This window comes from Balaenoptera acutorostrata, chromosome 11 (genome assembly GCF_949987535.1).
Source record: "Balaenoptera acutorostrata chromosome 11, mBalAcu1.1, whole genome shotgun sequence".
Classification (NCBI taxonomy): Eukaryota; Metazoa; Chordata; class Mammalia; order Artiodactyla; family Balaenopteridae; genus Balaenoptera; species Balaenoptera acutorostrata.
The window spans coordinates 55,002,766-55,025,102 of NC_080074.1; the positions used below are offsets into that span (position 1 = coordinate 55,002,766).

Below are 22,337 nucleotides of genomic sequence, written 5' to 3' on the forward strand. Positions count from 1 at the left end.
ATGTGGCTGCCCTCGGAGCACTGCCTGGCTTCAGGAGGACTCTGAAGACATTAGCCCTTATAACTGAACCTCGCCGCTTCTAGAGCCTCATTTTGAAAATGAATATAAATGGATGTATTATTTATTCCAGGTTGGGAGAGGTCAGAAACTTAGCATGGAGGCATGCTAAACCTACTATGCAGACCTAAGAAAATGAATTCCACACAGCTGAACAAAATCATCATGAGAAGGAATCCCTACATTTTCTTCTTTAAAAAAAAATCAGTCTTTCTGCGCAGTTGCTATACATCAATGATCTTTAGACTCTAAAGCCCCTATCCCCCAAAACATTCTGAATAAAAAGTTGGGCACATAAAACTGGAGCCATCCGCCCATAGTGTCCCTTGAGAATTGATCTTAGTGTAAGGAAGCAAGATAATGTCATACATCCTTTAAATATATTAAAGTTAAATATGCTTTGAGAGAGGTAGATAGGATTCACTGAAGTTTGTTAGGGCAAAAACTTAACTGTAAAATGCTTTCTGTGCTTTTAGTTGCTTTATCTGTGAATTAGGGTAATTGCAGGACCCTCACAGGATTGGAATGAGGGTTAATGAGTTAATATTTGTAGTGCTTACAATAGGGCCTAGATCAGAGGCAAAATAAAATTTCTTAGTTTTCAAATATAACTATATATGAACTTTTTCATGGCCGTCCTGTCATTGGGACTACTGTGGCCTTTTATAAAATTTCTCAATTGCATTTGCTTATGCAAAAAGATTGGAGATATGCAGGCATATCTTTTTTGCTGACCTGCGTTGTTCACTCTACAAATGAATGCCTTTCCCCAGATTTTTACTGGGGAAGAAAAAGCATTAGGCATATGAATATGGAAACCTTATATGTTTTATGTAAATGAACACTTTTTACCCCTTATTCTATACATTAAACTGTTGTAGAGTTGACAAATCTAGGCAATTTTGTTTAATATCTCTATTTGTATTACAGTTTCCATGTGACTCCTTTATCATAAGATCTTAATTTTACAATTTTAAAGTTGTTTTGGGGGCATGCTACTTCTCTGTGGCTGATGAGTGCAATCCCATGTCGAAATTTAAATGTGAACTTTCCTTGAGATCCACATAAACCAGACAGAATTTTATTTAATATCCAATTCTGTAATAGCTTATATACACAAGCTTGGTTTTTGCTACTTTGAGATTTTAAGGACAAATTAAGACAGAGAGAATTTTTTATGAAAGACTCCAACCCATGTGTGTTTAGGTCTTGGTCATTTCACATTTTTCCTTCTTCTTTTTTTTTTTTTTTTTTAAACCCAAACCAGAATATTCTCCTCCTGCACTATACATCAGGCAGCCAGCCTTGGCTTTGGAAGAGCCATCTCCTTTGACTGTTTGTATGACCGTTAGTGATCACCAGTGGCTTGGCCGACTTTATTAATTTCATTTCATTTGTGACCTTAGACTTTCTATCAGGATAAATCATCTTGAAGTGTAAGGCTTCCAATCCTCCTCTCATATAACCTGACAAGGTTTTTTTTCCCCCCCTAAGGGCAAGAAAGAGGAGAGATTATTCAGTTTTTTAAAGGATGTATATTGAACACTGAAAATCCTCATTTTGATAACTTGCTTTCACATACTGAGAGTTCTAAACATTTAAAAAATTAATTCATATAAAATTTTTCTAGGTAGATGACTTTACATTCCTCTTCTGGAATGTGACTTCTCATTTCATGCATGAGTATTTTTAACTTTCCATATTCTGCTGATGGGAGTGGAAATTGGAACAACTACTTCGAAAAAGGATTTGACCCAGCAGTTTCACTCCTAGGTATATACCTAACAAAGTGTGTACCACTGTTTACACCAAAAGACAAGAATGTGCATAGCAGCACTGTTTGTAAGAGCCCAAGCTGGAAACTATCCAAATGCCATGGAGAGTAGAATGGATAAATAAACTGTTCAAATAATAAATGCTGGAGAGGGTGTGGAGAAAAGGGAACCCTCTTGCACTGTTGGTGGGAATATAAATTGATACAGCCACTATGGAGAACAGTATGGAGGTTCCTTAAAAAACTAAAAATAGAATTACCATATGACCCAGCAATCCCACTCCTGGGCATATATCCGGAAAAGATGAAAACTCTAATTCAAAAAAAGATACATGCACCCCAGAGTTCATACCAGCACTATTTCAGTAGCCAAGACATGGAAGCAACCTAAGTGCCCAATGACAAATGAATGGATTAAGAAGACGTGGTACATATATACAATGGAATATCACCCAGCCATAAGAAAGAATGAAATAATGCCATTTGCAGCAACATGGATGGACCTAGAGATTATCATACTAAATGAAGTAAGTCAGAAAGAGAAAGACAAATACCATGTGATATCACTTATATGTGGAATCTAAAAAAAGACACAAATAAACTTATTTACAAAACAGAAATAGATTCACAGACATAGAAAACAAACTTATGGTTACCAAAGGGGAAGTGGGGGAGAGGGATAAATCAGGAATTTGAGATTAACATATATACACTACTATATATAAAATAGATAAACAACAAGGTCCTACTGTACAGCACAGGGAGCTATATTCAATATCTTGTAATAACCTATAATGGAAAAGAATCTGAAAAAGATATATATATATATAACTTGTAAGCATAACAAATAAGATTAGACATCAAAAGAAAAAACTGAATCACTTTGCTGTACACCTGAAACACTGTAAATCAACTATACTTCAATTTAAAAATTTAAAAAATTTTTAAAAAATAATGAAAAGAAGATCCTTTTCAGATTCGCTCTGACCCCACCAAGTGACCCCACTCTTTGTTCCTTACCCCTGAATATAGCTCCATTTCCACCCATTCTGCCTTCCTCATTCTCCCCTGCCAATGCGTGAGCTCTAAGCAGAGGGGTCTCTTTTTTATATTTTGAATCCCTAACCCCTGGTACCTACACCTGCAGGAGCTCATGTGTTAGTTGTGTGAATTCCATTGGCTGGATACCCCAAAACCTGGGATAATCCCCTTATTGGTTGGCACTACTCATTGGCAAGCTGACCACAAAGCAGCAGAAGGAAAATTTATTAGAAGGAGGAAGCATTTTGTGTTCCTCAGCAGGCAATTTTGTTTTTAAGTTTGTTTTTTAATACGTCTTAAGGCCTTGACTTTTTTTTTTTTTAATTAATTAATTTATTTATTTTTGGCTGTGTTGGGTCTTTGCTTCTGCGCGAGGGCTTTCTCCAGCTGCGGCGAGCAGAGGCCACTCTTCATCGCGGTGCGTGGGCCTCTTACTGTCGCGGCCTCTCTTGTTGCAGAGCGCAAGCTCCAGACGCGCAGGCTCAGCAGCTGCGGCTCACGGGCCCAGCCGCTCCGCGGCATGTGGGATCTTCCCAGACCAGGGCCCGAACCCGTGTCCTCTGCATTGGCAGGCAGATTCCCAACCACTGCGCCACCAGGGAAGCCCCCCAGCAGGCAGTTTTGAGTAACCTTGGGAAGCACCGTCTCAGTGTCCGCAGGAAGCCTGGTTCTCAGCCTGCTCCCAAACCCAGTACATACATATCCCTCCCTGGGATCTGGGTGCCTGCTTCTACTCCCTGTTTTCTCCCCACCTTGCATCCCCAAGATGCTCAAAGCTCTCCCCTAGCCCAGGATGGTGGGGCTCACGTCCGTGTTCTCTGGAGCGAGACAGACCTGGGTTCGGGGACGCACTCTGCTCTACTGAGAGGCTTTCTGGAAGGTCCCAGAAGACCTCTCTTCCTCAGGCTTGTCCCCTCCTAGTATGGCTCAGTCCCTCTGTGACTCAGAGACTCTCACTGGGATGGGACAGTTGTGTTTCTTCACAGTGCTGTGCTCACCTCCATCCCCTTCCCTTGAAGCTGGTTTCTGCCCAGAACTAGAGAGGAGAGCAGCCAGAAGAAGATGCTCAATCCTCCCGCCCCATCTCTGATGTCCTGGCATTTCTTTACACAGCAGGTTACTCCAGCTTCCTTTCCCTAGAGAAGATGCCTCTTCTTGTTCCTGGCCAGATGTAACCATGTCTGGAAATGTCTTCTTATTAGCTGCCCAGACACTTAAGTGTCAAGGATATGTGCTACCCTCTTTTTTTTTTAGCAAACCTGTACTCTCCAGAGTCCTTAAAAGACTCTTGACCACCTGCCTTTGGTTTTGCGTGGGCAGTGGTTACCAAGCCTTTCCTCCCAGGTACCGTTTGTGGTGCACACCTGAACTCCAGGTGTACCTCCACCCCTCTCCCTTCAGTTAGGAGCATTCAGTTATGCTTCCTTGAAGGAAAGCCTCAAAATTTAGGATAAAAATGGAGGTACAAAAAGAGGTCCAGTTTTTTGTTTTTGTTTTTGTTTTTTAACATGTGGCAGGCCAGCACACTTTAAATTGGATTTTAGTATAAAACACATTTCTAGGTTTCTGGTTGGCATGCTTATTCGGTAGAGAAGAGACATAATATAATTTAGATGTTCTTAGGATTGTAAAATATCATGGGGTTTTCAATGGTATGACTGCACCCACATGCTTGTTGTTTTACAGGAGGGTATCTATGAAATTATAAAAAGTTAACTAAATCCAAAATATGTAATGTGTGTCCAAGATTGTTTTCATGTGCCATGGACCTAAGTTTTATCTTTTTCTAAAGATTGAAAGCTATGTTGTATTATTTTGTAAAGTTTCAATGATCACTAAAAGGTGACTGTGTAAAGCGGGTCAGAATGTTCTGTATTCATTCTTCCAGCAAATACTTATTCAGAGCCTTTACTGTGATCAGTGCTATGCCAGGCACTAAAGCGTAGCTGAGGTTTTAAAAATAATGAACATATTTAAGTGTAGCTGGTATTACTTGTGTCATCACGCAGATGTTGCTAACATACATGTATCCAAATAGCATCATCAAAGAGAAAAAGCTAAAATATATCCAAGCATAGCAGATAAGTAAGGAGAGTGTCCAGAATTTTCATTTTGCAGGTGGACATGGGACCTTAAATGTGTGCTTGCTCCCATTTTGGATATTGATCCCATTAAGGTCCACATTTTTCATAGGCCAGCATCCCTAGGAGATGTACCTTGGAAAGGGGCAGTCGTCATGTACACATGTTTATGAGCTGCCCAGGTGTGAGCAGTGGAGTAAACTATGCCAGAATTGTCCATGAATCCTACAAGTTTGGGGTCAGAAAATCATTGGATTTTATTGCTGAAAGGAACCTAACAAATTCCAGCTCCCACGTTTTGCAGACTCTAAAATTTGTGTGTGTTGCTTACACTGTATTGTAAGTAAAATCACTTTCGAGGCTCAAGATTCCAAAATGCTGACTTGAGCAATGCTTCCAGCAGGGCAGGCCAGCACTAGTGAAGTAACGCTCACCAGTCCACGTTAGTTGAATGCTGGGCAGATCCTAAGGAATTTTTGAGTCCACAAGTTGCTGGGCCACTCTGCTTCTGAGAACAAAATATCTCTGCGGGCCCGTTGGGAAGCAGTACGCTTCAGCATCCCCTGCGTTGGAGCCAAGCCTCTGCCTGGGGTGGCCCTTTCCAGTGATCTTAGCATTCCCTCAAACTGTTGGAGTAAGAAGGGGCAGTTAAGCTCCTTTCAACAATTTTTTAAGACACAGTTTAATAACTGGGTTCTCAAAAAATAACAAATTTTAGAGTATTTTTAAAATGAAATTAATCCATGTGCAATGGTAGAAATATTCATGAATATAGATAAGTTAAAAAGAAAACCATCAGACAATACTGTATAATATTTTGATGACTTTGAGTGTATGTACATATATAAACACGTGTACATATAACACCATGTAATGGACTGAATGTATGTATCCCTCCCCTCACATTCATATGTTGAAGCCCTAACTCCAATGTACTGAATTTGGAGGTAGAGCCTTTACAGAAGTAATTAAGGTTAAATGAGGTCATAAGAGTGGGCTCTGATTTGATAGGATTAGTTTCCTGATAAGAAGAGATACCAGAAAGCTCGATTTCTCACTCCGCGAGAGCACAGAGGAAAGGCCTTGTGAGATGCAGCAAGAAGGCAGCAGTCTGCAAGCCGGGAAGAGAGCCCTCACCAGGCAGTGAATCTGCTGGCATCTTTTTTTTTTTTTTTTTAAATTTATTTATTTGATTTATTTATTTTTGTTTGCATTGGGTCTTCGTTGCTATGCGGGGGGCTTTCTCTAGCTGGGATGAGCGGGGGCTACTCTTTGTTGTGGTGCATGGGCTTCTCATTGCAGTGGCTTCTCTTGTTGCAGAGCATGGGCTCTAGGCGCACGGGCTTCAGTAGTTGTGGCACGTGGGCTCTAGAGTGCAGGCTCAGTAGTTGTGGCGCACGGGCTTAGTTGCTCCACAGCATGTGGGATCTTCCCGGACCAGGGCTCGAACCCGTGTCCCCTGCATTGGCAGGCAGATTCTTAACCACTGCGCCACCAGGGAAGCCCCTGCTGGCATCTTGATCTTAGACTTCCCAGGCTCCAGGCTATGAGAAATACTTTTTTGTTGTTTTAAATCCCTCATTCTGTGGTATTTTGATATGACAGCCTGAGCTAAGATAGACTGTCTATGCAAACTTTCATGAGTATTACACAAAAAGATACACTAATAAGTGTGTGTTTTCCTCAGAAAACCAACAGGTATGTGTCCCATTATATTTTAGCATCTCCTTTTTTGTTCATCAGCCACCTATTTGTTCTACTTGTACTTAGTTCTTGAGTTTTTTTTTGCTGTTGCTGTTGTTTTTTAACATCAGTAATGCCATCAGGTCTGACAAATACAACAGGAGTGAGTATTGAAAATGTTGGTAAGAAGGAAGCCTACAACTAGGATGCAGATGGTGATTTTTTTTTTAACATCTTTATTGGAGTATAATTGCTTTACAATGGTGTGTTAGTTTCTGCTTTATAACAAAGTGAATCAGTTATACATATACATATACCCCCATACCTCTTCCCTCTTGCGTCTCCCTCCCTCCCACCCTCCCCATCCCACTCCTCTAGGTGGTCACAGAACACCGAGCTGATCTCCCTGTGCTATGTGGCTGCTTCCCACTAGCTATCTACTTTACGTTTGGTAGTGTATATATGTCCATGCCACTCTCTCACTTTGTGCCAGCTTACCCTTCCCCCTCCCCGTATCCTCAAGTCCATTCTTTAGTAGGTCTGCATCTTTATTCCTGTCTTGCCCCTAGGTTCTTCATGACCATTTTTTTTTGTTTTTTTAGATTCCATATATATGTGTTAGCATACGGTATTTGTTTTTCTCTTTCTGACTTACTTCATTCTGTATGACAGACTCTAGGTCCATCCATCTCACTACAAATAACTCAATTTCATTTCTTTTTATGGCTGAGTAATATTCTATTGTATAATATGTGCCACATCTCCTCTATCCATTCATCTGTTGATGGACACTTAGGTGGCTTCCATGTCCTGGCTTTTGCAAATAGAGCTGCAATGAACATTTTGGTACATGACTCTTTGAATTATGGTTTTCTCAGGGTATATGCCCAGTAGTGGGATTGCTGGGTCGTATGGTAGTTCTATTTTTAGTTTTTTAAGGAACCTCCATACTGTTCTCCATAGTGGCTGTATCAATTTACATTCCCACCAACAGTGCAAGAGGGTTCCCTTTTCTCCACACCCTCTCCAGCATTTATTGTTTGTAGATTTTTTGATGATGGCCATTCTGACCAGTGTGAGATGATATCTCATTGTAGTTTTGATTTGCATTTCTCTAATAATTAAGGATGTTGAGCATCCTTTCATGTGTTTGTTGGCAATCTGTATATCTTCTTTGGAGAAATGTCTATTTAGGTCTTCTGCCCATTTTTGGATTGGGTTGTTTGGTTTTTTGATATTGAGCTGCATGAGCTGCTTGTAAATTCTGGAGAGTAATCCTTTGTCAGTTGCTTCATTTGCAAATATTTTCTCCCATTCTGAAGGTTGTCTTTTCATCTTGTTTATGGTTTCCTTTGCTGTGCAAAAGCTTTTAAGTTTAATTAAGTCCCTTTTGTTTATTTTTCTTTTTATTTCCATTTCTCTAGGAGGTGGGTCAAAAAGAATCTTGCTGTGATTTATGTCATAGAGTGTTCTGCCTATGTTTTCCTCTAAGAGTTTGATAGTGTCTGGCCTTACATTTAGGTCTTTAATCCATTTTGAGTTTATTTTTGTGTATGGTGTTAGGGAGTGTTCTAATTTCATTCTTTTATATGTAGCTGTCCAGTTTTCCCAGCACCACTTATTGAAGAGGCTGTCTTTTCTCCACTGTATATTCTTGCCTCCTTTATCAAAGATGAGGTGACCATATGTGCGTGGGTTTATCTCTGGGCTTTCTATCCTGTTCCATTGATCTATATTTCTGTTTTTGTGCCAGTACCATACTGTCTTGATTACTGTAGCTTTGTAGTATAGTCTGAAGTCAGGGAGCCTGATTCCTCCAGCTCCGTTTTTCTTTCTCAAGATTGCTTTGGCTATTTGGGGTCTTTTGTGTTTCCATCCAAATTGTGAAATTTTTTGTTCTAGTTCTGTGAAAAATGCCAGTGGTAGTTTGATAGGGATTGCATTGAATCTGTAGGTTGCTTTGTGTAGAATAGTCATTTTCACAGTGTTGATTCTTCCAATCCAAGAACATGGTATATCTCTCCATCTGTTTGTATCATCTTTAATTTCTTTCATCAGTGTCTTGTAATTTTCTGCATACAGGTCTTTTGTCTCCTTAGGTAGGTTTATCCCTAGATATTTTATTCTTTTTGTTGCAGTGGTAAATGGGAGTGTTTTCTTAATTTCACTTTCAGATTTTTCATCATTAGTGTATAGGAATGCAAAAGATTTCTGTGCGTTAGTTTTGTATCCTGCTACTTTACCGCAGATGGTGATTTTAAAGCACTGTAAAAATATGTCACGACAGGATATGTCCTAGGTACACATGGAATACACATGCATTCTGTGGTGGGCATGATTGTAATGGAAAATGTGTCATGTAACATGTGAAATGTGCTGTGGCAACTAGCCAGAGGAAGAAAAATAACCACAAAGAGAGAGAAATCCAAGGGTGTGACATCCGTATCAATGGGGGATGAATATCACAGTAATTCCTCAGAGCTAGGGCACCCTTTTTCCTCTTACCTTTTGACATACTGGAAGTTGGGATATTTTACGGTTTATTGTTTCTGTCAGCCAGGTGGCAAGCATGACATGGCTGTCATCTCCTAGGCATGAGCAAACATCAAAAGAGCAGCACCAAAACTTCAGGACTCGCATCCAGCAGCTTGAAGGAAAACGTGCAGACAAAAGTGAAGCACTTTTTGGATGCAACTAGTCATGCAGAGGGGCTTGGGGAGGAGTGACCGGACTTGCTCAGCCGCATTCCCGAAGTGGGAGTCAGAGCAAGGGGGCTCTGGATGCTGGCAAAGCTGGCTTCTGTCTTGTAGTTCTTCTGCGGGTTGTTTAAGAAATGCCGCATGACCAATGCACCCCTGAAACACAGCCCGCTCTTGTGTGGAAAATCACGAACACGGGATGATTCAGAGTTGGAAAGCAATGAGTGCCATTGGATTCTAAATGTGAAAACGTTTTGGAACAATCTTAACTGATGCACTTCACTTATATATTCCTTCCTAAATATGCACACTAGTGATAGATAATAGAATTTTGTCTACGTCTAAAGGAGTTCTTTCAAAAATAAATTAAAAATTTGAAGTGGTAAAGAAAGCACCGTGCATCTTTTAATTGGCAGCTTCTTTTGCCCTTCCTTAGAGGTAACAGAATAATGGTGCATCTAATAAAGGGCATCTTAGAACTGATGAAATACGGTAGCCTGTTGTTATAAGGGGAGAAGCAGGAGTTTTGTTGAGACCCTGAAAGGCTCTGCATGTGAAGGGGCAACGGATGTCACAGGTGACACACGGTTCAAGGCCCCTTTGAGGCTGCCCATCCCCAGAAGGAGAGGCGAGGTGGCCCCTGCAGACAGCAAGCTGCTGGGGAGTTCCCAGCTACCCTGCAGACTTCTCCCGGTACAACTGTCCAGGCAAATGTATTCCAGCAGAAAGGGCATGAGGGTACAAAATGTACTTAGGAATGGCCTTTGCATCCTAACCTATGTGTTATGTAATGTATATGTGTATTGTGTACCTATGTTTATACACATGCATACTCATTTATGTATACATGTATGTCCTATATAGATCTGTACATATATATGACACGATTCACATAAGCTCATACACTTGCACACTCACAGACGCATTGTTTGATATGCTGTTTTTCACAAATAGATCAGCTCTTTCTGTGTAATTACATATTCTGTATAACACCTTTGTATGTGATTGCACAGAATTCTTTTGTATGGATTTATGCTAGTTTAATCACTCGTATTAAATGATTTCTTCTCGCTACTTGAGGAACATCCTCATGGCCAAGTTGTGTGCAGATCTGTAATTTTTTGTTAACTGGATCATCATGGGTGCCTATTTGTGGTTCATACTTGGCATGGATCACAGGCCTGTTGTTGCCCACTTACTGTTTTTTGTAAATGTGTGCAGGTTAAAGGGCCAACATAAGGGTTAGGATGGGGGTTATGGGTTTGATATTAAGCTTAAGCTCTAGAACCACCCATTCCTGGCTGATAGCCTTGGGTTAGGTGTCTTAACCTCTCTGGACCTTAGTTTCCTCCTTTGTAAATTGAGTCTATGACATGTGCTTTGTAGGATTGTTGAGGTAATAACATAAGGTGTATCAAGTGCCTGACACATGGTAACCCCTAAATCAGTGTCACTCCAGCTTGGAGGGCAGGGGGTAGACACAAACGCCATGCTGATTCAGTCCCAAAGTTCTGAGAGATGATAGAGGGTACATAAAAATGCTGCTGTTCATTGATTGTTAATGCCTCTGGTCCTTAGTTTTCATGGGTGGACCAAAATAAAGGTGAGGAATAACATGGATGGTATCTACTCTGTAAGTACATCTGGCTTTATGGGCGTGACTTGTGCAGTTGCCCAGGGCCCTGCACTTGGTTTAATGCTCTGCTGTCACCTTCTTGAAATTTTTAGTTTTGAATAGAGGTTCCATATTTTCCTTGTGCACTGGGCCCCACAGATTAGGTAGCCAGTCCCGCCCATAAGGTTGGCAGGGGTGTGCAATGAGAGCTCAAGAAATACTTAACTGTAGTACTCAGGATGCAATAGGGCTCCGTAATTACTAGAGGGATAAATTATTTTCTTTTTATGAGCAGAGACAATCATAAGTACACTGTAGATGTCATTTCATTTCATTATTAAAACAGTATGAGATAAATCTGCAGTTAATCTCAATGTACAGGTAAAGAGACTGAGGCCCAAGCAGTTAAATCACCCACTTAAATCACACAGCTTATAAATGCAGAGCTTGGATTCAAACCCAAATTTGTTTCACCCAAAGTCTACCCCATTGACCTGCGCTATGAATATTATTTCCCTCCCTCCCCCCAAGGAACGTCTCTGTAAAACCCAGTGTTTAAGTGTCCTTGATACCCATAGGCAGCCCAAGCCTCATCCCCAGCAGAGGTTTCAGAGCCCCTCGAAGATGATCCAGAATTCCCCTCCGACCTGGAGCCTGTTGGTTACAGCAGACAGGACCGCCCCTCTTCTCATTCTCAGTCCTGTCCCATCCTGTCCCCAAAGGCTGCTCAGCATCACTGGCTCAGAGTTCTTTTAGCTGATCCAATCTGACCAGCCTGGGGACAATTCAGCTTGCTTCCTTTGACTCTTGATGCGCTTAGCTTCTGGTGACTAGCATCCAGCTGAGACCTCCAGACCACCATGAGAATCAGTGGGAGATCTGCCAGTGTCAGGTCCTGGGGGAAAGAGGCTGTGGGAGATGCCTTTTTCCAGGAGACCGAGGATATGGCCATCTGTCCTGTATCAGGGAGCCCTGGCTTTCCTACAGTGCCAGGCCGTGATTTGCTCCACCCACTCTTTTCCCTGCCAGAAAGAGAGAGAGAGAGAGAAGATCCATTCCCGTACACTGCTAATAAGCAGGTATACGGCTTGGTACGGGGCGGCTCCGGGGCAGGTCTGCTTACAGCGTGTGGCCTCTGAGCAGGGAAGTCCATACCTGAGCATTTCATCTCTTGGCTAACTGGATTTGAATTTTGAGTGTGACAATGAGACTGTTTGTTGTTTCAAAGCAATTCCTTAAGTGGCTGTTTGCTCAAGACTTTTGTAGTGTGAACAGAGATTGGGGGGAGGGGAAGAAGCCATCTGTTCTGGAACAGTCTTCCAATTACTTGATCAAATTACTGCAGAGCAAAATGGAGGGAGTCCAACAGAAAGTTCCTGTCTGGTGCATCCAGTCCCAACCCGCTCTCTCAGGCCATTGTGTTGACCTGGAGACCCACATGCAGCTTTCAGAGGCCAGGCCCAGTAACTAGGCGTACAAATAGGAGGCGAGCAGAGAAAGCCAAGGAGGAGAGAGTCGGGGGGAGCTTTCCTACCTCCTCACCATGCCATTCAGCCCAAGTGAAACCACCTTGAATTTGAATTAAAAAGTGAACCTTTTCCTTGCTTGAGGGATACACGTCTTTGATTGCCGTTAGTTTTATCATCTCCAATGAAAAAGTCACATTCCTTTATAAATTAGATTCATGATTTTTATTTGTTGATGTTCTATTTGTATTTAGAGTCTTCAATCTATTTATCTCCCTTAAAATTTGAGAACAGTATTCTTGTTTCTGAAATGTGGGCTGTCTCAATTTGCAAAACATCCTTGGGTCTTATTTTTTCCTCTAAATATGTGTGGGTTTTTTTTTTTTTTTCTTTTCTTTTCTTTTTGCTATTAGGCATTCATGCAGCCTCACTTGCTGGGAAATGAGTTCACACATTTGGAGTTTCCAAGGAGAGTACAGAGAAAGGAACTTGGGAAGAAGATGCTCTACAGGGATTTTAATATGACAGGCTGGTAAGAATACGCCTCCCTCTGCCTTGGCACTGCTGCAGCGTGTGTGAAGGAAGCACCACCACCGTAAAAAGCCACTTCCGCACTTCGGATCAGGAGGTGCAGCCAGAGACCTGGGTTTGTGGGGAAGGAAAAGGGGCTACGCCCACTTCTGCTGCTTTTTGCCTGGGCGCCAGTTCTCCCATCTGGGTGTTGGTTTGCTTTTCTGCTCTCTGAGGCCCTCCTTGGGGACACTAGACCCACGAAGCTGATGTAATTCCTCACTTCACACAGAGCAAGCATTGGGGGGCTTTTAAAAACACATTAAACTCGGGTTTTTAGGTTAGGGTTACTAAAGAGGTAGCGGGGCTCAAAGGAATGAACCAGAGCTCTATTTGGCCAGACCAGTTTAGATTTGAATCATAACTCTGACCTTTCTGAATAGGCAAAGTTGGATAAACTACTTAACCCCTGTGAGTGCCATTTCCCATGAATAAAGTGAAAAGAATACTCTTTGAAGGGTGGTTGTAAGGACCAGAGGTAATGAGCTGTCCTCATGATTTCATCACATTCATATCGAAATAAGAACTCTTGGCGAGGGGCATCTTGTTCCCCAAACACACCGATATAAGGCACCAAAACCGTTTGTATGTGTCTGTAGCTAACACTGACTAAGACCTCATCGGTTTCTTCCAACTGAAAAATAGATATGATGATAAAGTAAATTTCATAGGGTTGGTGTAAGGATGAAATGAGAGAGCAGTGCCTGGCACAAAGAAGTGTAGGAGAAGATTTGCTCTAGGCCCTGTGATCCTGACCAGGGAACCTCCTGCCAGGCTGGAGGTCAGCAGAAGGAAACAGTGGCTTCTTTCCTCACCACGTCCCCAACACAGGTGACAAAGTAAATTCCACTGTCTCTTCTTCTTTGACCGCAATAGCTATAACAGATGGTCACAGCCCAAATTCCCATGGTGATGACTTCTAGGCTGGGAATCTACTCCTAGGGTACGTACTGTCTTAAAGAGACAGTCAAGCCACTCGGGAGGATCAGGGGCTGATCTAAGGCACGTCCGGTTGTCCTCTGCCGTCCAAAGAGAAGGTCCTCACCAGTATCCTCTCTTCTTCTAGAAAAGGGTCAGCAAGTTATGGCCTGAGAGCCAAATTCCACCCCCCACCCCTTTCCATAAGTAAGTTTTAAAAGTACAGCCACGCTCGTTTGTTTATGTTTGATCTGTGACTACCTTCATACAACAACAGGGCAGTTGAGCGGTTGCAGCAGAGCCTGAAATATTTACGCCTGCTCTAAAACGTGATGGATTTATTGGAAAGGGTTCACCATATTTGCAGCTCTGAGTTCTGGAGTTTTGTTGCCCCAGACTGGGTTTTCTTGCAAATTCATTTTTATTCAGTCAGCAAAATCAGCACTCCTTACAGAAAAGTTTAAGGTGAGGGATTGTGTAATTCAGAAAACCGTGGCAGAGTTTGGTCTGGTTTTTGTAGAATTTGGAAAGATGGAAGGAAAGGCATCCCAGGGTAGGAACCCACGTGGTTGTAAACACATAAACCAAAAGAGCAGATCTAAGAGACAGCGCGGGAAATGGCCAAAATTGGGGGGATGGGGGGAGCGGCTGTGGGAAATTAGGCCAAGTGGGTACCGAGGGAACGTAACAGAATCTGGGAAGCCAGGCAGAGACATTAGGATTTACTGTGGGAGGCTGCAGGTTACACTTGTGTGTTTTGGCGGAGAATGAAATGGTGAAAGCGGTGTTGTAGGAAGCTTGCTGTAAGAGGAGTTTGAAGGAGACTGACCAGGAGAGAAAGCAGATTCAGGTACCCAGAAGAAAAACTGTCATAGCAATATGTATGTGAGATCTCTAGAGCCAAATAGAGGGATGGAAGCAGAAAACAGAGAAGGCGAGGAAATGAACAAGAAACTAGATGACTTAGGCCAAGGGATAAATGTAAGAGGTAAGTCATCAATGACTCGAATTATACTAGTCTGTAAGCCCCCGTGCCTCGTCCTGTGCCCGACATGTAGCCGACGGGCCGTGTTTGTTTATTGGATGAAGGAAGAAGAGTGCGATCCACAGAAGTTGATGGGGGGGCAGGCCGACGTGGAGGTGGTCAGTGGGAAGGGTAGGAATAAGGAGCCTGTACACGAGCCATGCTGAGCTCGAGGCGAGGCTGTTTGTATGCTCTTTCTATGCCAAAAAGGCAAATGAGATCTCAGCCGTCAAAACCAACTTGGTAAACAAATGGCTAAAGATTACCCCTTTTTATAGTTTTTTAAAACGCAGATAAGTTCAGGGATTCGATTACATCCAACCGTTATACACACACAGTCACTCTCTTTTTTGCTCTCTATCTCAGGTACGTGCACACAAACACACATCAGCGGGGTCTTAAGCAAGTAAATAGCCCATAAATGGGCTCTCTTTAATTGTACGGAACTCCACAGAAGGTACCGAATTAACTGAGGAGCCAAGACTGAGAATGGCTTCAGTCAGACATGATTTGCTCGTTTGTTTCAGCAAAGTTCCCTGCATGGCTGTTGGCTCACAGCTTTGGTTACGAGCAGAGATTGATGCACGTCTTTGTATATTTCCTATCTGTTGTGACTTACGATTTGAAAATGATGCTTAAGGAAAAGGAGAGCTCTTTACATCTTTGTTGGAAGAAGTTGGGAAGTTTAAAACCAGTTTAGACCACTGCCTATGTAAACTCCACCCCCCCACCCCCCCACCCCCAACTTTAATGAGTTCTTTTAAAAAATGTTTTTAACCTCTCACAGAAAACCTCAAATCTAGCAGTTATTTTTTAGGACTGAAGAAACATGGGCTCCCAATTTCCTACCTTTTCTGAGTTGTTTATAGAGAGAGAAGGGCTGGCAAATTAATTCAGTGGAAAGAGAGATGAGGTTCAGCAGGATCCCTTTTCCCACAAAAGCCTCAAATTACTACCAAGCTGTTGGGATTGGTTGAAGGTGGACTGGTGAGTATTGGCAATGCGTCATGCTCAAGGAGACAGATAAGTCCTCACCTCGTCCCTCCCTTATGTTTCTTGCCTCCCGAATTAGCCTTGGCCTGTGAACTTGCGTCTCTGAAACCTTTCTAACAAATAGGGGTTCACCTATTGCCAACTGTTGAACCCTTGTAGCAAAGACCTAGTTGCGGAAATTTTTATCTGCCTGCTTGTTCCCCCACTAATCATAGGGGGGCTAGCTGACAGTGAGTGGGAGAGCTAAAGACCAGGCACCGTGATGAGACCTTTACATGACTCCTCATGTTGAACAATCCTGTGAACTAGGTACATTTTACAGATGAGGAAACTGAGGCACAGGGGCCGAGTTGCTCAAGGTCACACAACTAGTAAGAGGAGAAGCCAGTCTGTGACCGCAGGCAGCCTCACTTCAGGGTATACACCGTTCACTACAGTGTTGAACTGCCAAATGCCCAATGATTCCTCCTCCTCGTTCCATTTTGCAGTTGAGCAGATTGAGGCTCAGAGGGGATTAAGTGGTTTACTCAGCTTCCACCAGTGCAAAAATGTCAGAATAACCCAGGTTTCTGACTTTTAACCCCGGGCTCTTTCTGATACAATGCATCAACTTTTCTTCAGGGTAAGATCAGACATAATTATTCAGTTCTGAGCTGCGATGGACATTTAAGCTGGGGACCTCCATCTACCAGGATCAGTGTCTCCTTGACAGTCCTTTAGAGGACAAGAGGGTGGAATGACGCATTTCAGGAGCTGCTGAGGTAGTAACTTTTCTAGTTCCCCGTCTGACCTGACGGACCATTGGCCAAATGAAACGGTGATGCTTCCCACTCGTCACTGAAGTCTGTGCGTGGACTGGGGCCACGTGGTGATGATGGGGAAGATCCCCAAAGAACCGAATCTCCTCTACTTAGGAAAATCGATCGCTCTCATTAGAGGAGCACCCTGCCAGCTTTCTGCGGTGTGTCTGCAGCCGGGAGGCAGTGGGGGGGGGGGGCGCGTCGGCTCTGGGAAGCCTCGTCTCGTAATTAAGGATGAGTCTGTGGCCTCCTGACGGGGATCCTTTCTCTCCCACCCTCACACTTTCTCGGAGACCGTGGAGCAGCTTGGCAGGCCCAGGTTGCACAGAGGAAAAAAGGTTGTCGCCACCAGGACCTTCCTAATGAAATCCGTCCCGCACCTGGCTCCTCCGCCTCCCTTTCCCAGCCTGCTCAGGTCGTTTACACAGTGGCTTGATTTACGATGGCGTTTTCTAACAGCGCCCCCAGTGCTGAGTCGGTCCCTGACGCGTCCCAGCTCTTGCCTTCTGTGCCTGGTGTCGTTGGTCCTGGCGCCAGAACTCTGGCCTTGGCCTCGGCGCGAGCTGCTGCCCTTCCTCCCTGGCCCTTTGTGTGGAGCTGCTGTTGCACGACGCACACTAGCTGGCGTTGTGAGCAGAGCGTCCAGACCCATGGCCCTCTGAGCCGTCTCAGGCCGTAATTTGCTGGCAGGCGTCTGTGTTCCCGGGCTGAAACAACAGTTTCTCACAGCTGGCTTTGTGGTACCAAGTCCCTGCTCCTGTGACCGCTGGTGATTGTGCTTTCTTGTGTAGGATCTGTGTTCTTCGTGCTCTGTGTCCAGCCGCGTGGGGTGATGAGCAAGCCGGGGCCCCGGCAGGAAAAGGGAGGGCGCTGTAGCTTCACCCCTGGCGTCAGGCCAGACTCTCCAGCAGCTGTTCCTGGGCTGATGGGATTTGTTGAGAGCGAGGGCCAAAGATGACGAGAAGTCCATCGTGTGAATGCAAGATTGCTTCCAGATGGTTCTGGTTAAGAGTAAAGTACACCAGAATTCTTTCTTTAAGCAGAGCCTTTTTAACATTCATAATGGTCTTGTTTCAGGGGCAGGCTGGACCAGTAACTTGAGATTGCATGGCTTACTTAGGAAGGAGAGTGCTGCCTTGGGAGATAAGCTCCTTGGATACTGCTCCTTGCTCTGCCAAGGTTCTGGGGCCTCGGGCCAATCCTGGGCCTAGGTCTCTCGTTTGATAAAATACTTTCTTTGCCCTTCACTGCCAACCTCCATGTCTGGTGGTGGAAGGGCTTTGCTCTGCTTTTCAGAGCTTCTGGAAAAGACAGATTCCATTAGGAAAATTCCAGTGATGGTAACCTTTCATTTTTTACCTCTTGCAGCCCTTAACTCTTTATGATTCTAACTTGATGACACATCAGGGTAATTGTTCCCTCTTGTCTTTCCCTTGAAACTAAGAGCGAATCAGAGGCTTTTCCCCTGGGAACAGAGTGGGGTCCACCACCATTTTCTCCTCTTAGCATTCACTACGTTTATGAAGGCAAAGGAAAGCTTTTCTATTCTGTGTCCACTCCAGCCGAGTGGCCACTAGACACTTGTGGCCATTTACATATAAATTAGTTAAAATTAAATAAAAGTAAAAATTCGTTTCCCAAGTCACACCAGCCGCATCTCAGTTGCTCAGGAGCCACGTGTGGCTCGTGACTACTGAAGTGGCCATTGCAGATGTAGATTTCCATCATCACAAAAAGTCCTGCCAGATGGCACTGCAGTCTAGATAATGTAAGGATGCGGGTCTAACTGGGGTGAGGGACAGTGCCAGGAGCTGTCTGTAACTGAACAACCCAACAGCAAAGAGTTCAAAAAAAAAAAAAAAGCTGAGCCTGGATGGGGAGAACAGAAAGGTGTGGCCACGTTTTGTGGCTTCTGGCCCCGCTACAGAGTCCAAAAGTGGGGGATGGGCTTTCCTCTCCTTTTGAGATCTTCAGGGGCGTAAGTCACTGTGTTTCGGGATGACGGTCTGCAGCGGTCGCTCACTGGCGAGCCTGCTGGCCGGCCTGAAGGAAGACCCGTTCCACCTGCCCCGGTCAGTAGCACACCTCCCTCCTCCAGCCGCTCCCCGCCACCTCCTGGACTGCGCCAGCTGTCGGCGCTTGTATTCATCTTGCTTTTCCTTTCACTTCTTGAAGAGTAATTTCAGACCCTGAGGATCGGAGTAAAACGCAACTTCCCTTGCAACCCTTTCCTTTCTGTTCGGGGTGACCTTTATTCCCAGTCTGCAGCCTGGAGCCCAGCTCGGGGTTGAGCACTGCAGTCCCACAGCATTGGGCTTCTTACCAACCATCCAAACATCTCCTGGAGAGAAACTCACTGGGAGCAGCCTCCCAGCATGAGTCTGGAGCTGCTGGGTCGAGTTTCACAAATAACGTAGATACGCCTTCTGTCTTATTTTTTATTGCTCTTTTCAATGCCCTCTGACAGTGCGTTCAGGCAGGCTGACAGGGAAGGGGATAAGCAGATTGAGAAATGCCACAGAATGCTTTATGAAGCCAGCTCCAGAGCTATACCCGCATTTAATATAAATTGATTGATTGAATCAAGCACAGAAGCCCTGTTACAGAAACCCCAGGCTTTATCCTCTGGAGGACCACCTAATAAAGCAGCCCCAACTGACACTCCTCGTTAGCTTTTCCACTGATCCCCAGGCAGATTTTAAAGGGACAGTGTCCCTCCTTTGGGCTGACTTTATATGTTGGCCATGCCTATGGGTCTAATTAGCTCAGCATTATTAGTCTTACTAGGAAAGCCTGCATTGTCTAGCAGCTTGACTTTTGAGTTTTAAGGAGTAATTGGAAAATTCAAACCTCTTCCTCCTCTTGATTTTAATCACCTTTAACCCAGTCTTTGGAAATTTACCTGCAGATGGCCCTGATGCCCATCGTTGAGGCACAGAAGGATTTTTCCGGTCCCTCCTTGGTGTAAATCCTGACGTTACTGTTGGGCCACAGACCTCACCGAGGAGGCTTTTTATACTCACCAGAGAAATAGCACATTTTAATTTTATAATTACTTCACGAGAAAGCAGGCCATTCCCGAGTTAAACCTGGGATTAATTTCCTCCCAGCAACTTGTATTTTCAAATTTAATGATTATGGGCCACCTTGGCTGCAGTCTGATTACTGAAAGCGATCTGGAAATCTGACTTTGTGGAGAGAAGAGGGGCTTGGATGGCATTTCAGAGAATTTTAACCCCAAACCTCAGTAGATTGTAGTAGATGGGGATTGGCCAGAACAGGAATGAGGTGCCTGAGAAGTCCCCGTGTTCCCAGCTGCGCTGGGGCCCGGGCTGAAGGCACAGCCGGTCAGCCTCACGTCAGGAGGGGCCACTCCCGGGCTCCCAGAGCAGCGATGATGAATGGTTATTTGCGAGGTGCATGTTCTGCATCTTTTCAAGATTTGCGGCTCTGGTCGCAGGAGCAGCAGGGAGGAAAGCCGGCCCTGCTGCGTGTAGCACATCTCCCCGACAGTGATAAATGACTCCTTGCTCCCCGCCCTCCTTCCTGCCGCCCTGCCCATGAGGCCAGGAGAGGCTGAGAGATCTTTGCAAATGGTTGGAAACCCAGACAGGCGTTGCCAGGCCACAGAGAGGAGAAAGAAAAGAGATGCCCAGCCAGCTAGCTCCCTATTGGTCGTCCACTCTCCCTTTACACACTCCTGCACCTCTCTCTGCTTTAATGATATGTGTAAATGTGTTGTTCCTAAAGTGGTCAAACTACTCCCAAGCTTTTCCTTCCCCCTCAGACCCTGTGAACAGTCACACACTTATCTGTGCCCCTTCCTATACCTCCGAGAAGCGGGGTCTCTGCCGCTTCTCCCCAGTGATCGTTGTTTGGGGTTGTCCAGTACATGGGTGGGAGCAACTTAGCTCTTCCAGTCATCTGGGGAAGTTTTAGGGTGTCAAGTGCTTGCCCAAATCCCTGTTAAAATAGCCAGTGTCCTTTTAGCCAGGGAACCCCAGGACCCACTTGTTTTTATATTTGACATGCCTTTACTGTACATCTGAGGCATATTAGACATTGCCTCGTAGTTAAGAACAAGGGATATGGAGCTAGACCGCCTGGCGGGGACAGTCCCCAGGTGTGGCTGGGACACATTGTGTTGCCTCTCTCTGCCTCAGTTTCCCCGTATGTAAATGGGGCTAATGGCCGAGCGTAATAATCAGATGGCATGAGTTAGTCTGGTTGATTGCATTGACCGGAGCCTGGCATGGAGTAAGTGCTGTGTGTGTCTGATAATATAATCATTAGACGTTATGGAGGCTGGAAGGGCCAGCAAGATGTGACCCTTGCCTCGGGAGGTTTACGGCCTAATAATATGTGTTGAGATGCTTGTTTCTCAATTGTAATGAGAGGCTAAAAACCTAAAAGAAAAAGGAAAGGCAGTTTAGAGAAGCAAGAGACTGAAGATCAGGGAGGGCTGGCCACTTCCGCTGGGCAGGTCTGTCCGACAGCTGCTATGCCAACTTCTTATCTATAAGAGACCCCCCCTCAGTACTGTCGGAAACCCCTCTGTCACTGGGGGCTGCTGGGTAGGGTGTTCTTTGTGTTATTTGCTTGTGGGGGGGTTTTGTTTGTTTGTTTGGGTTTTTTTTTTTAATCCATCCACAGACTTTCCATCTGCCTCTACGCTGGACCTTTTGAGGCACCGCTGCAGCCCTCCTGAGGCACAGCCCAGGAGCCGGGTTTCCAAGACCCTCCGTGGCCGAAGCGTGTCCCCACGAAGGCAGGATCTTGTCAGATAAGGCGGTGCTCACGTCATAGAGATGCTCAGCTGGCCCAGGGGCTGGTCAGCTTTCTGGAAATTGATCAAATGATTCTATTTTCCATATAAATCTGTTCTTAAAATCTCAGGAGTGAGGCAGGTAGATCTGTTGAAATTTGTGCATGAATAACCAAAGCAAGACAGAATACAGGGCTTATAAAAAGGGGGTTTGAAGAAAAAAGGCCCTGTGGCTGTGGAAGAGGGAGTAGTGGTTTTGAGGAGGGGAGATTGGGACTGGGGAAGACTCAGCGGAGAAGGTCGTGTTTGAACCAAAGGTCTGAAAGAGGAGAGGAGTTTCAAGAGGGTTGAGGGCAGGAGGGAAGGACATTCTGAGCAGAGTATATAGCACAAGTGGAAGCCCAGGGGCATGAAAATAAGTTGTGTGTTCTGGGAACGTGGAAGCTGAAGGTAATAATCAAAATATTTTGAGGGTCAACATGGAGGAATAGGCTACCTTCGGGCCCTGGAAGCCCCCCTGCTGTGCCAGGCGTTAATTCTTTCTTCCTCCCTCCCTCCCTTCATTGCTGCCCGAGGGCCCTCCAGCTGCGGCGAGCGGGGGCCACTCTCCGTTGCGGTGCGCGGGCTTCTCATTGCGGTGGCTTCTCTTGTTGCGGAGCACGGGCTCTAGGTGCACGGGCTTCAGTTAGTTGCAGCACACGGGCTCAGTAGTTGTGGCGCACGGGCCTATCTGCTCCGCGGCATGTGGGATCCTCCCGGATCAGGTCTCGAACCCGCGTCCCCTGCATTGGCAGGCGGATTCCCAACCACTGAGCCACCAGGGAAGTCCGCATTAATTCTTTATTTACCAC

General features: G+C 44.8%; 1 protein-coding gene across 3 annotated transcripts in view; it reads left to right on the forward strand.

The window, feature by feature from the left end:
• Positions 1–22,337, forward strand: part of PPM1H (protein phosphatase, Mg2+/Mn2+ dependent 1H) — a 275,326-nt gene that overhangs the window by 197,319 nt on the left and 55,670 nt on the right. For 2 of the 3 annotated variants that reach the window (XM_057556258.1, XM_007179815.2), the window contains exon 6: positions 12,830–12,948. The exons of the other annotated variant lie outside the window; for it this stretch is intronic. In XM_057556258.1, coding sequence (XP_057412241.1) covers positions 12,830–12,948 — 119 coding nt within the window. The remainder of the gene's footprint in view (positions 1–12,829; positions 12,949–22,337) is intronic. 3 annotated transcript variants of the gene reach the window in all.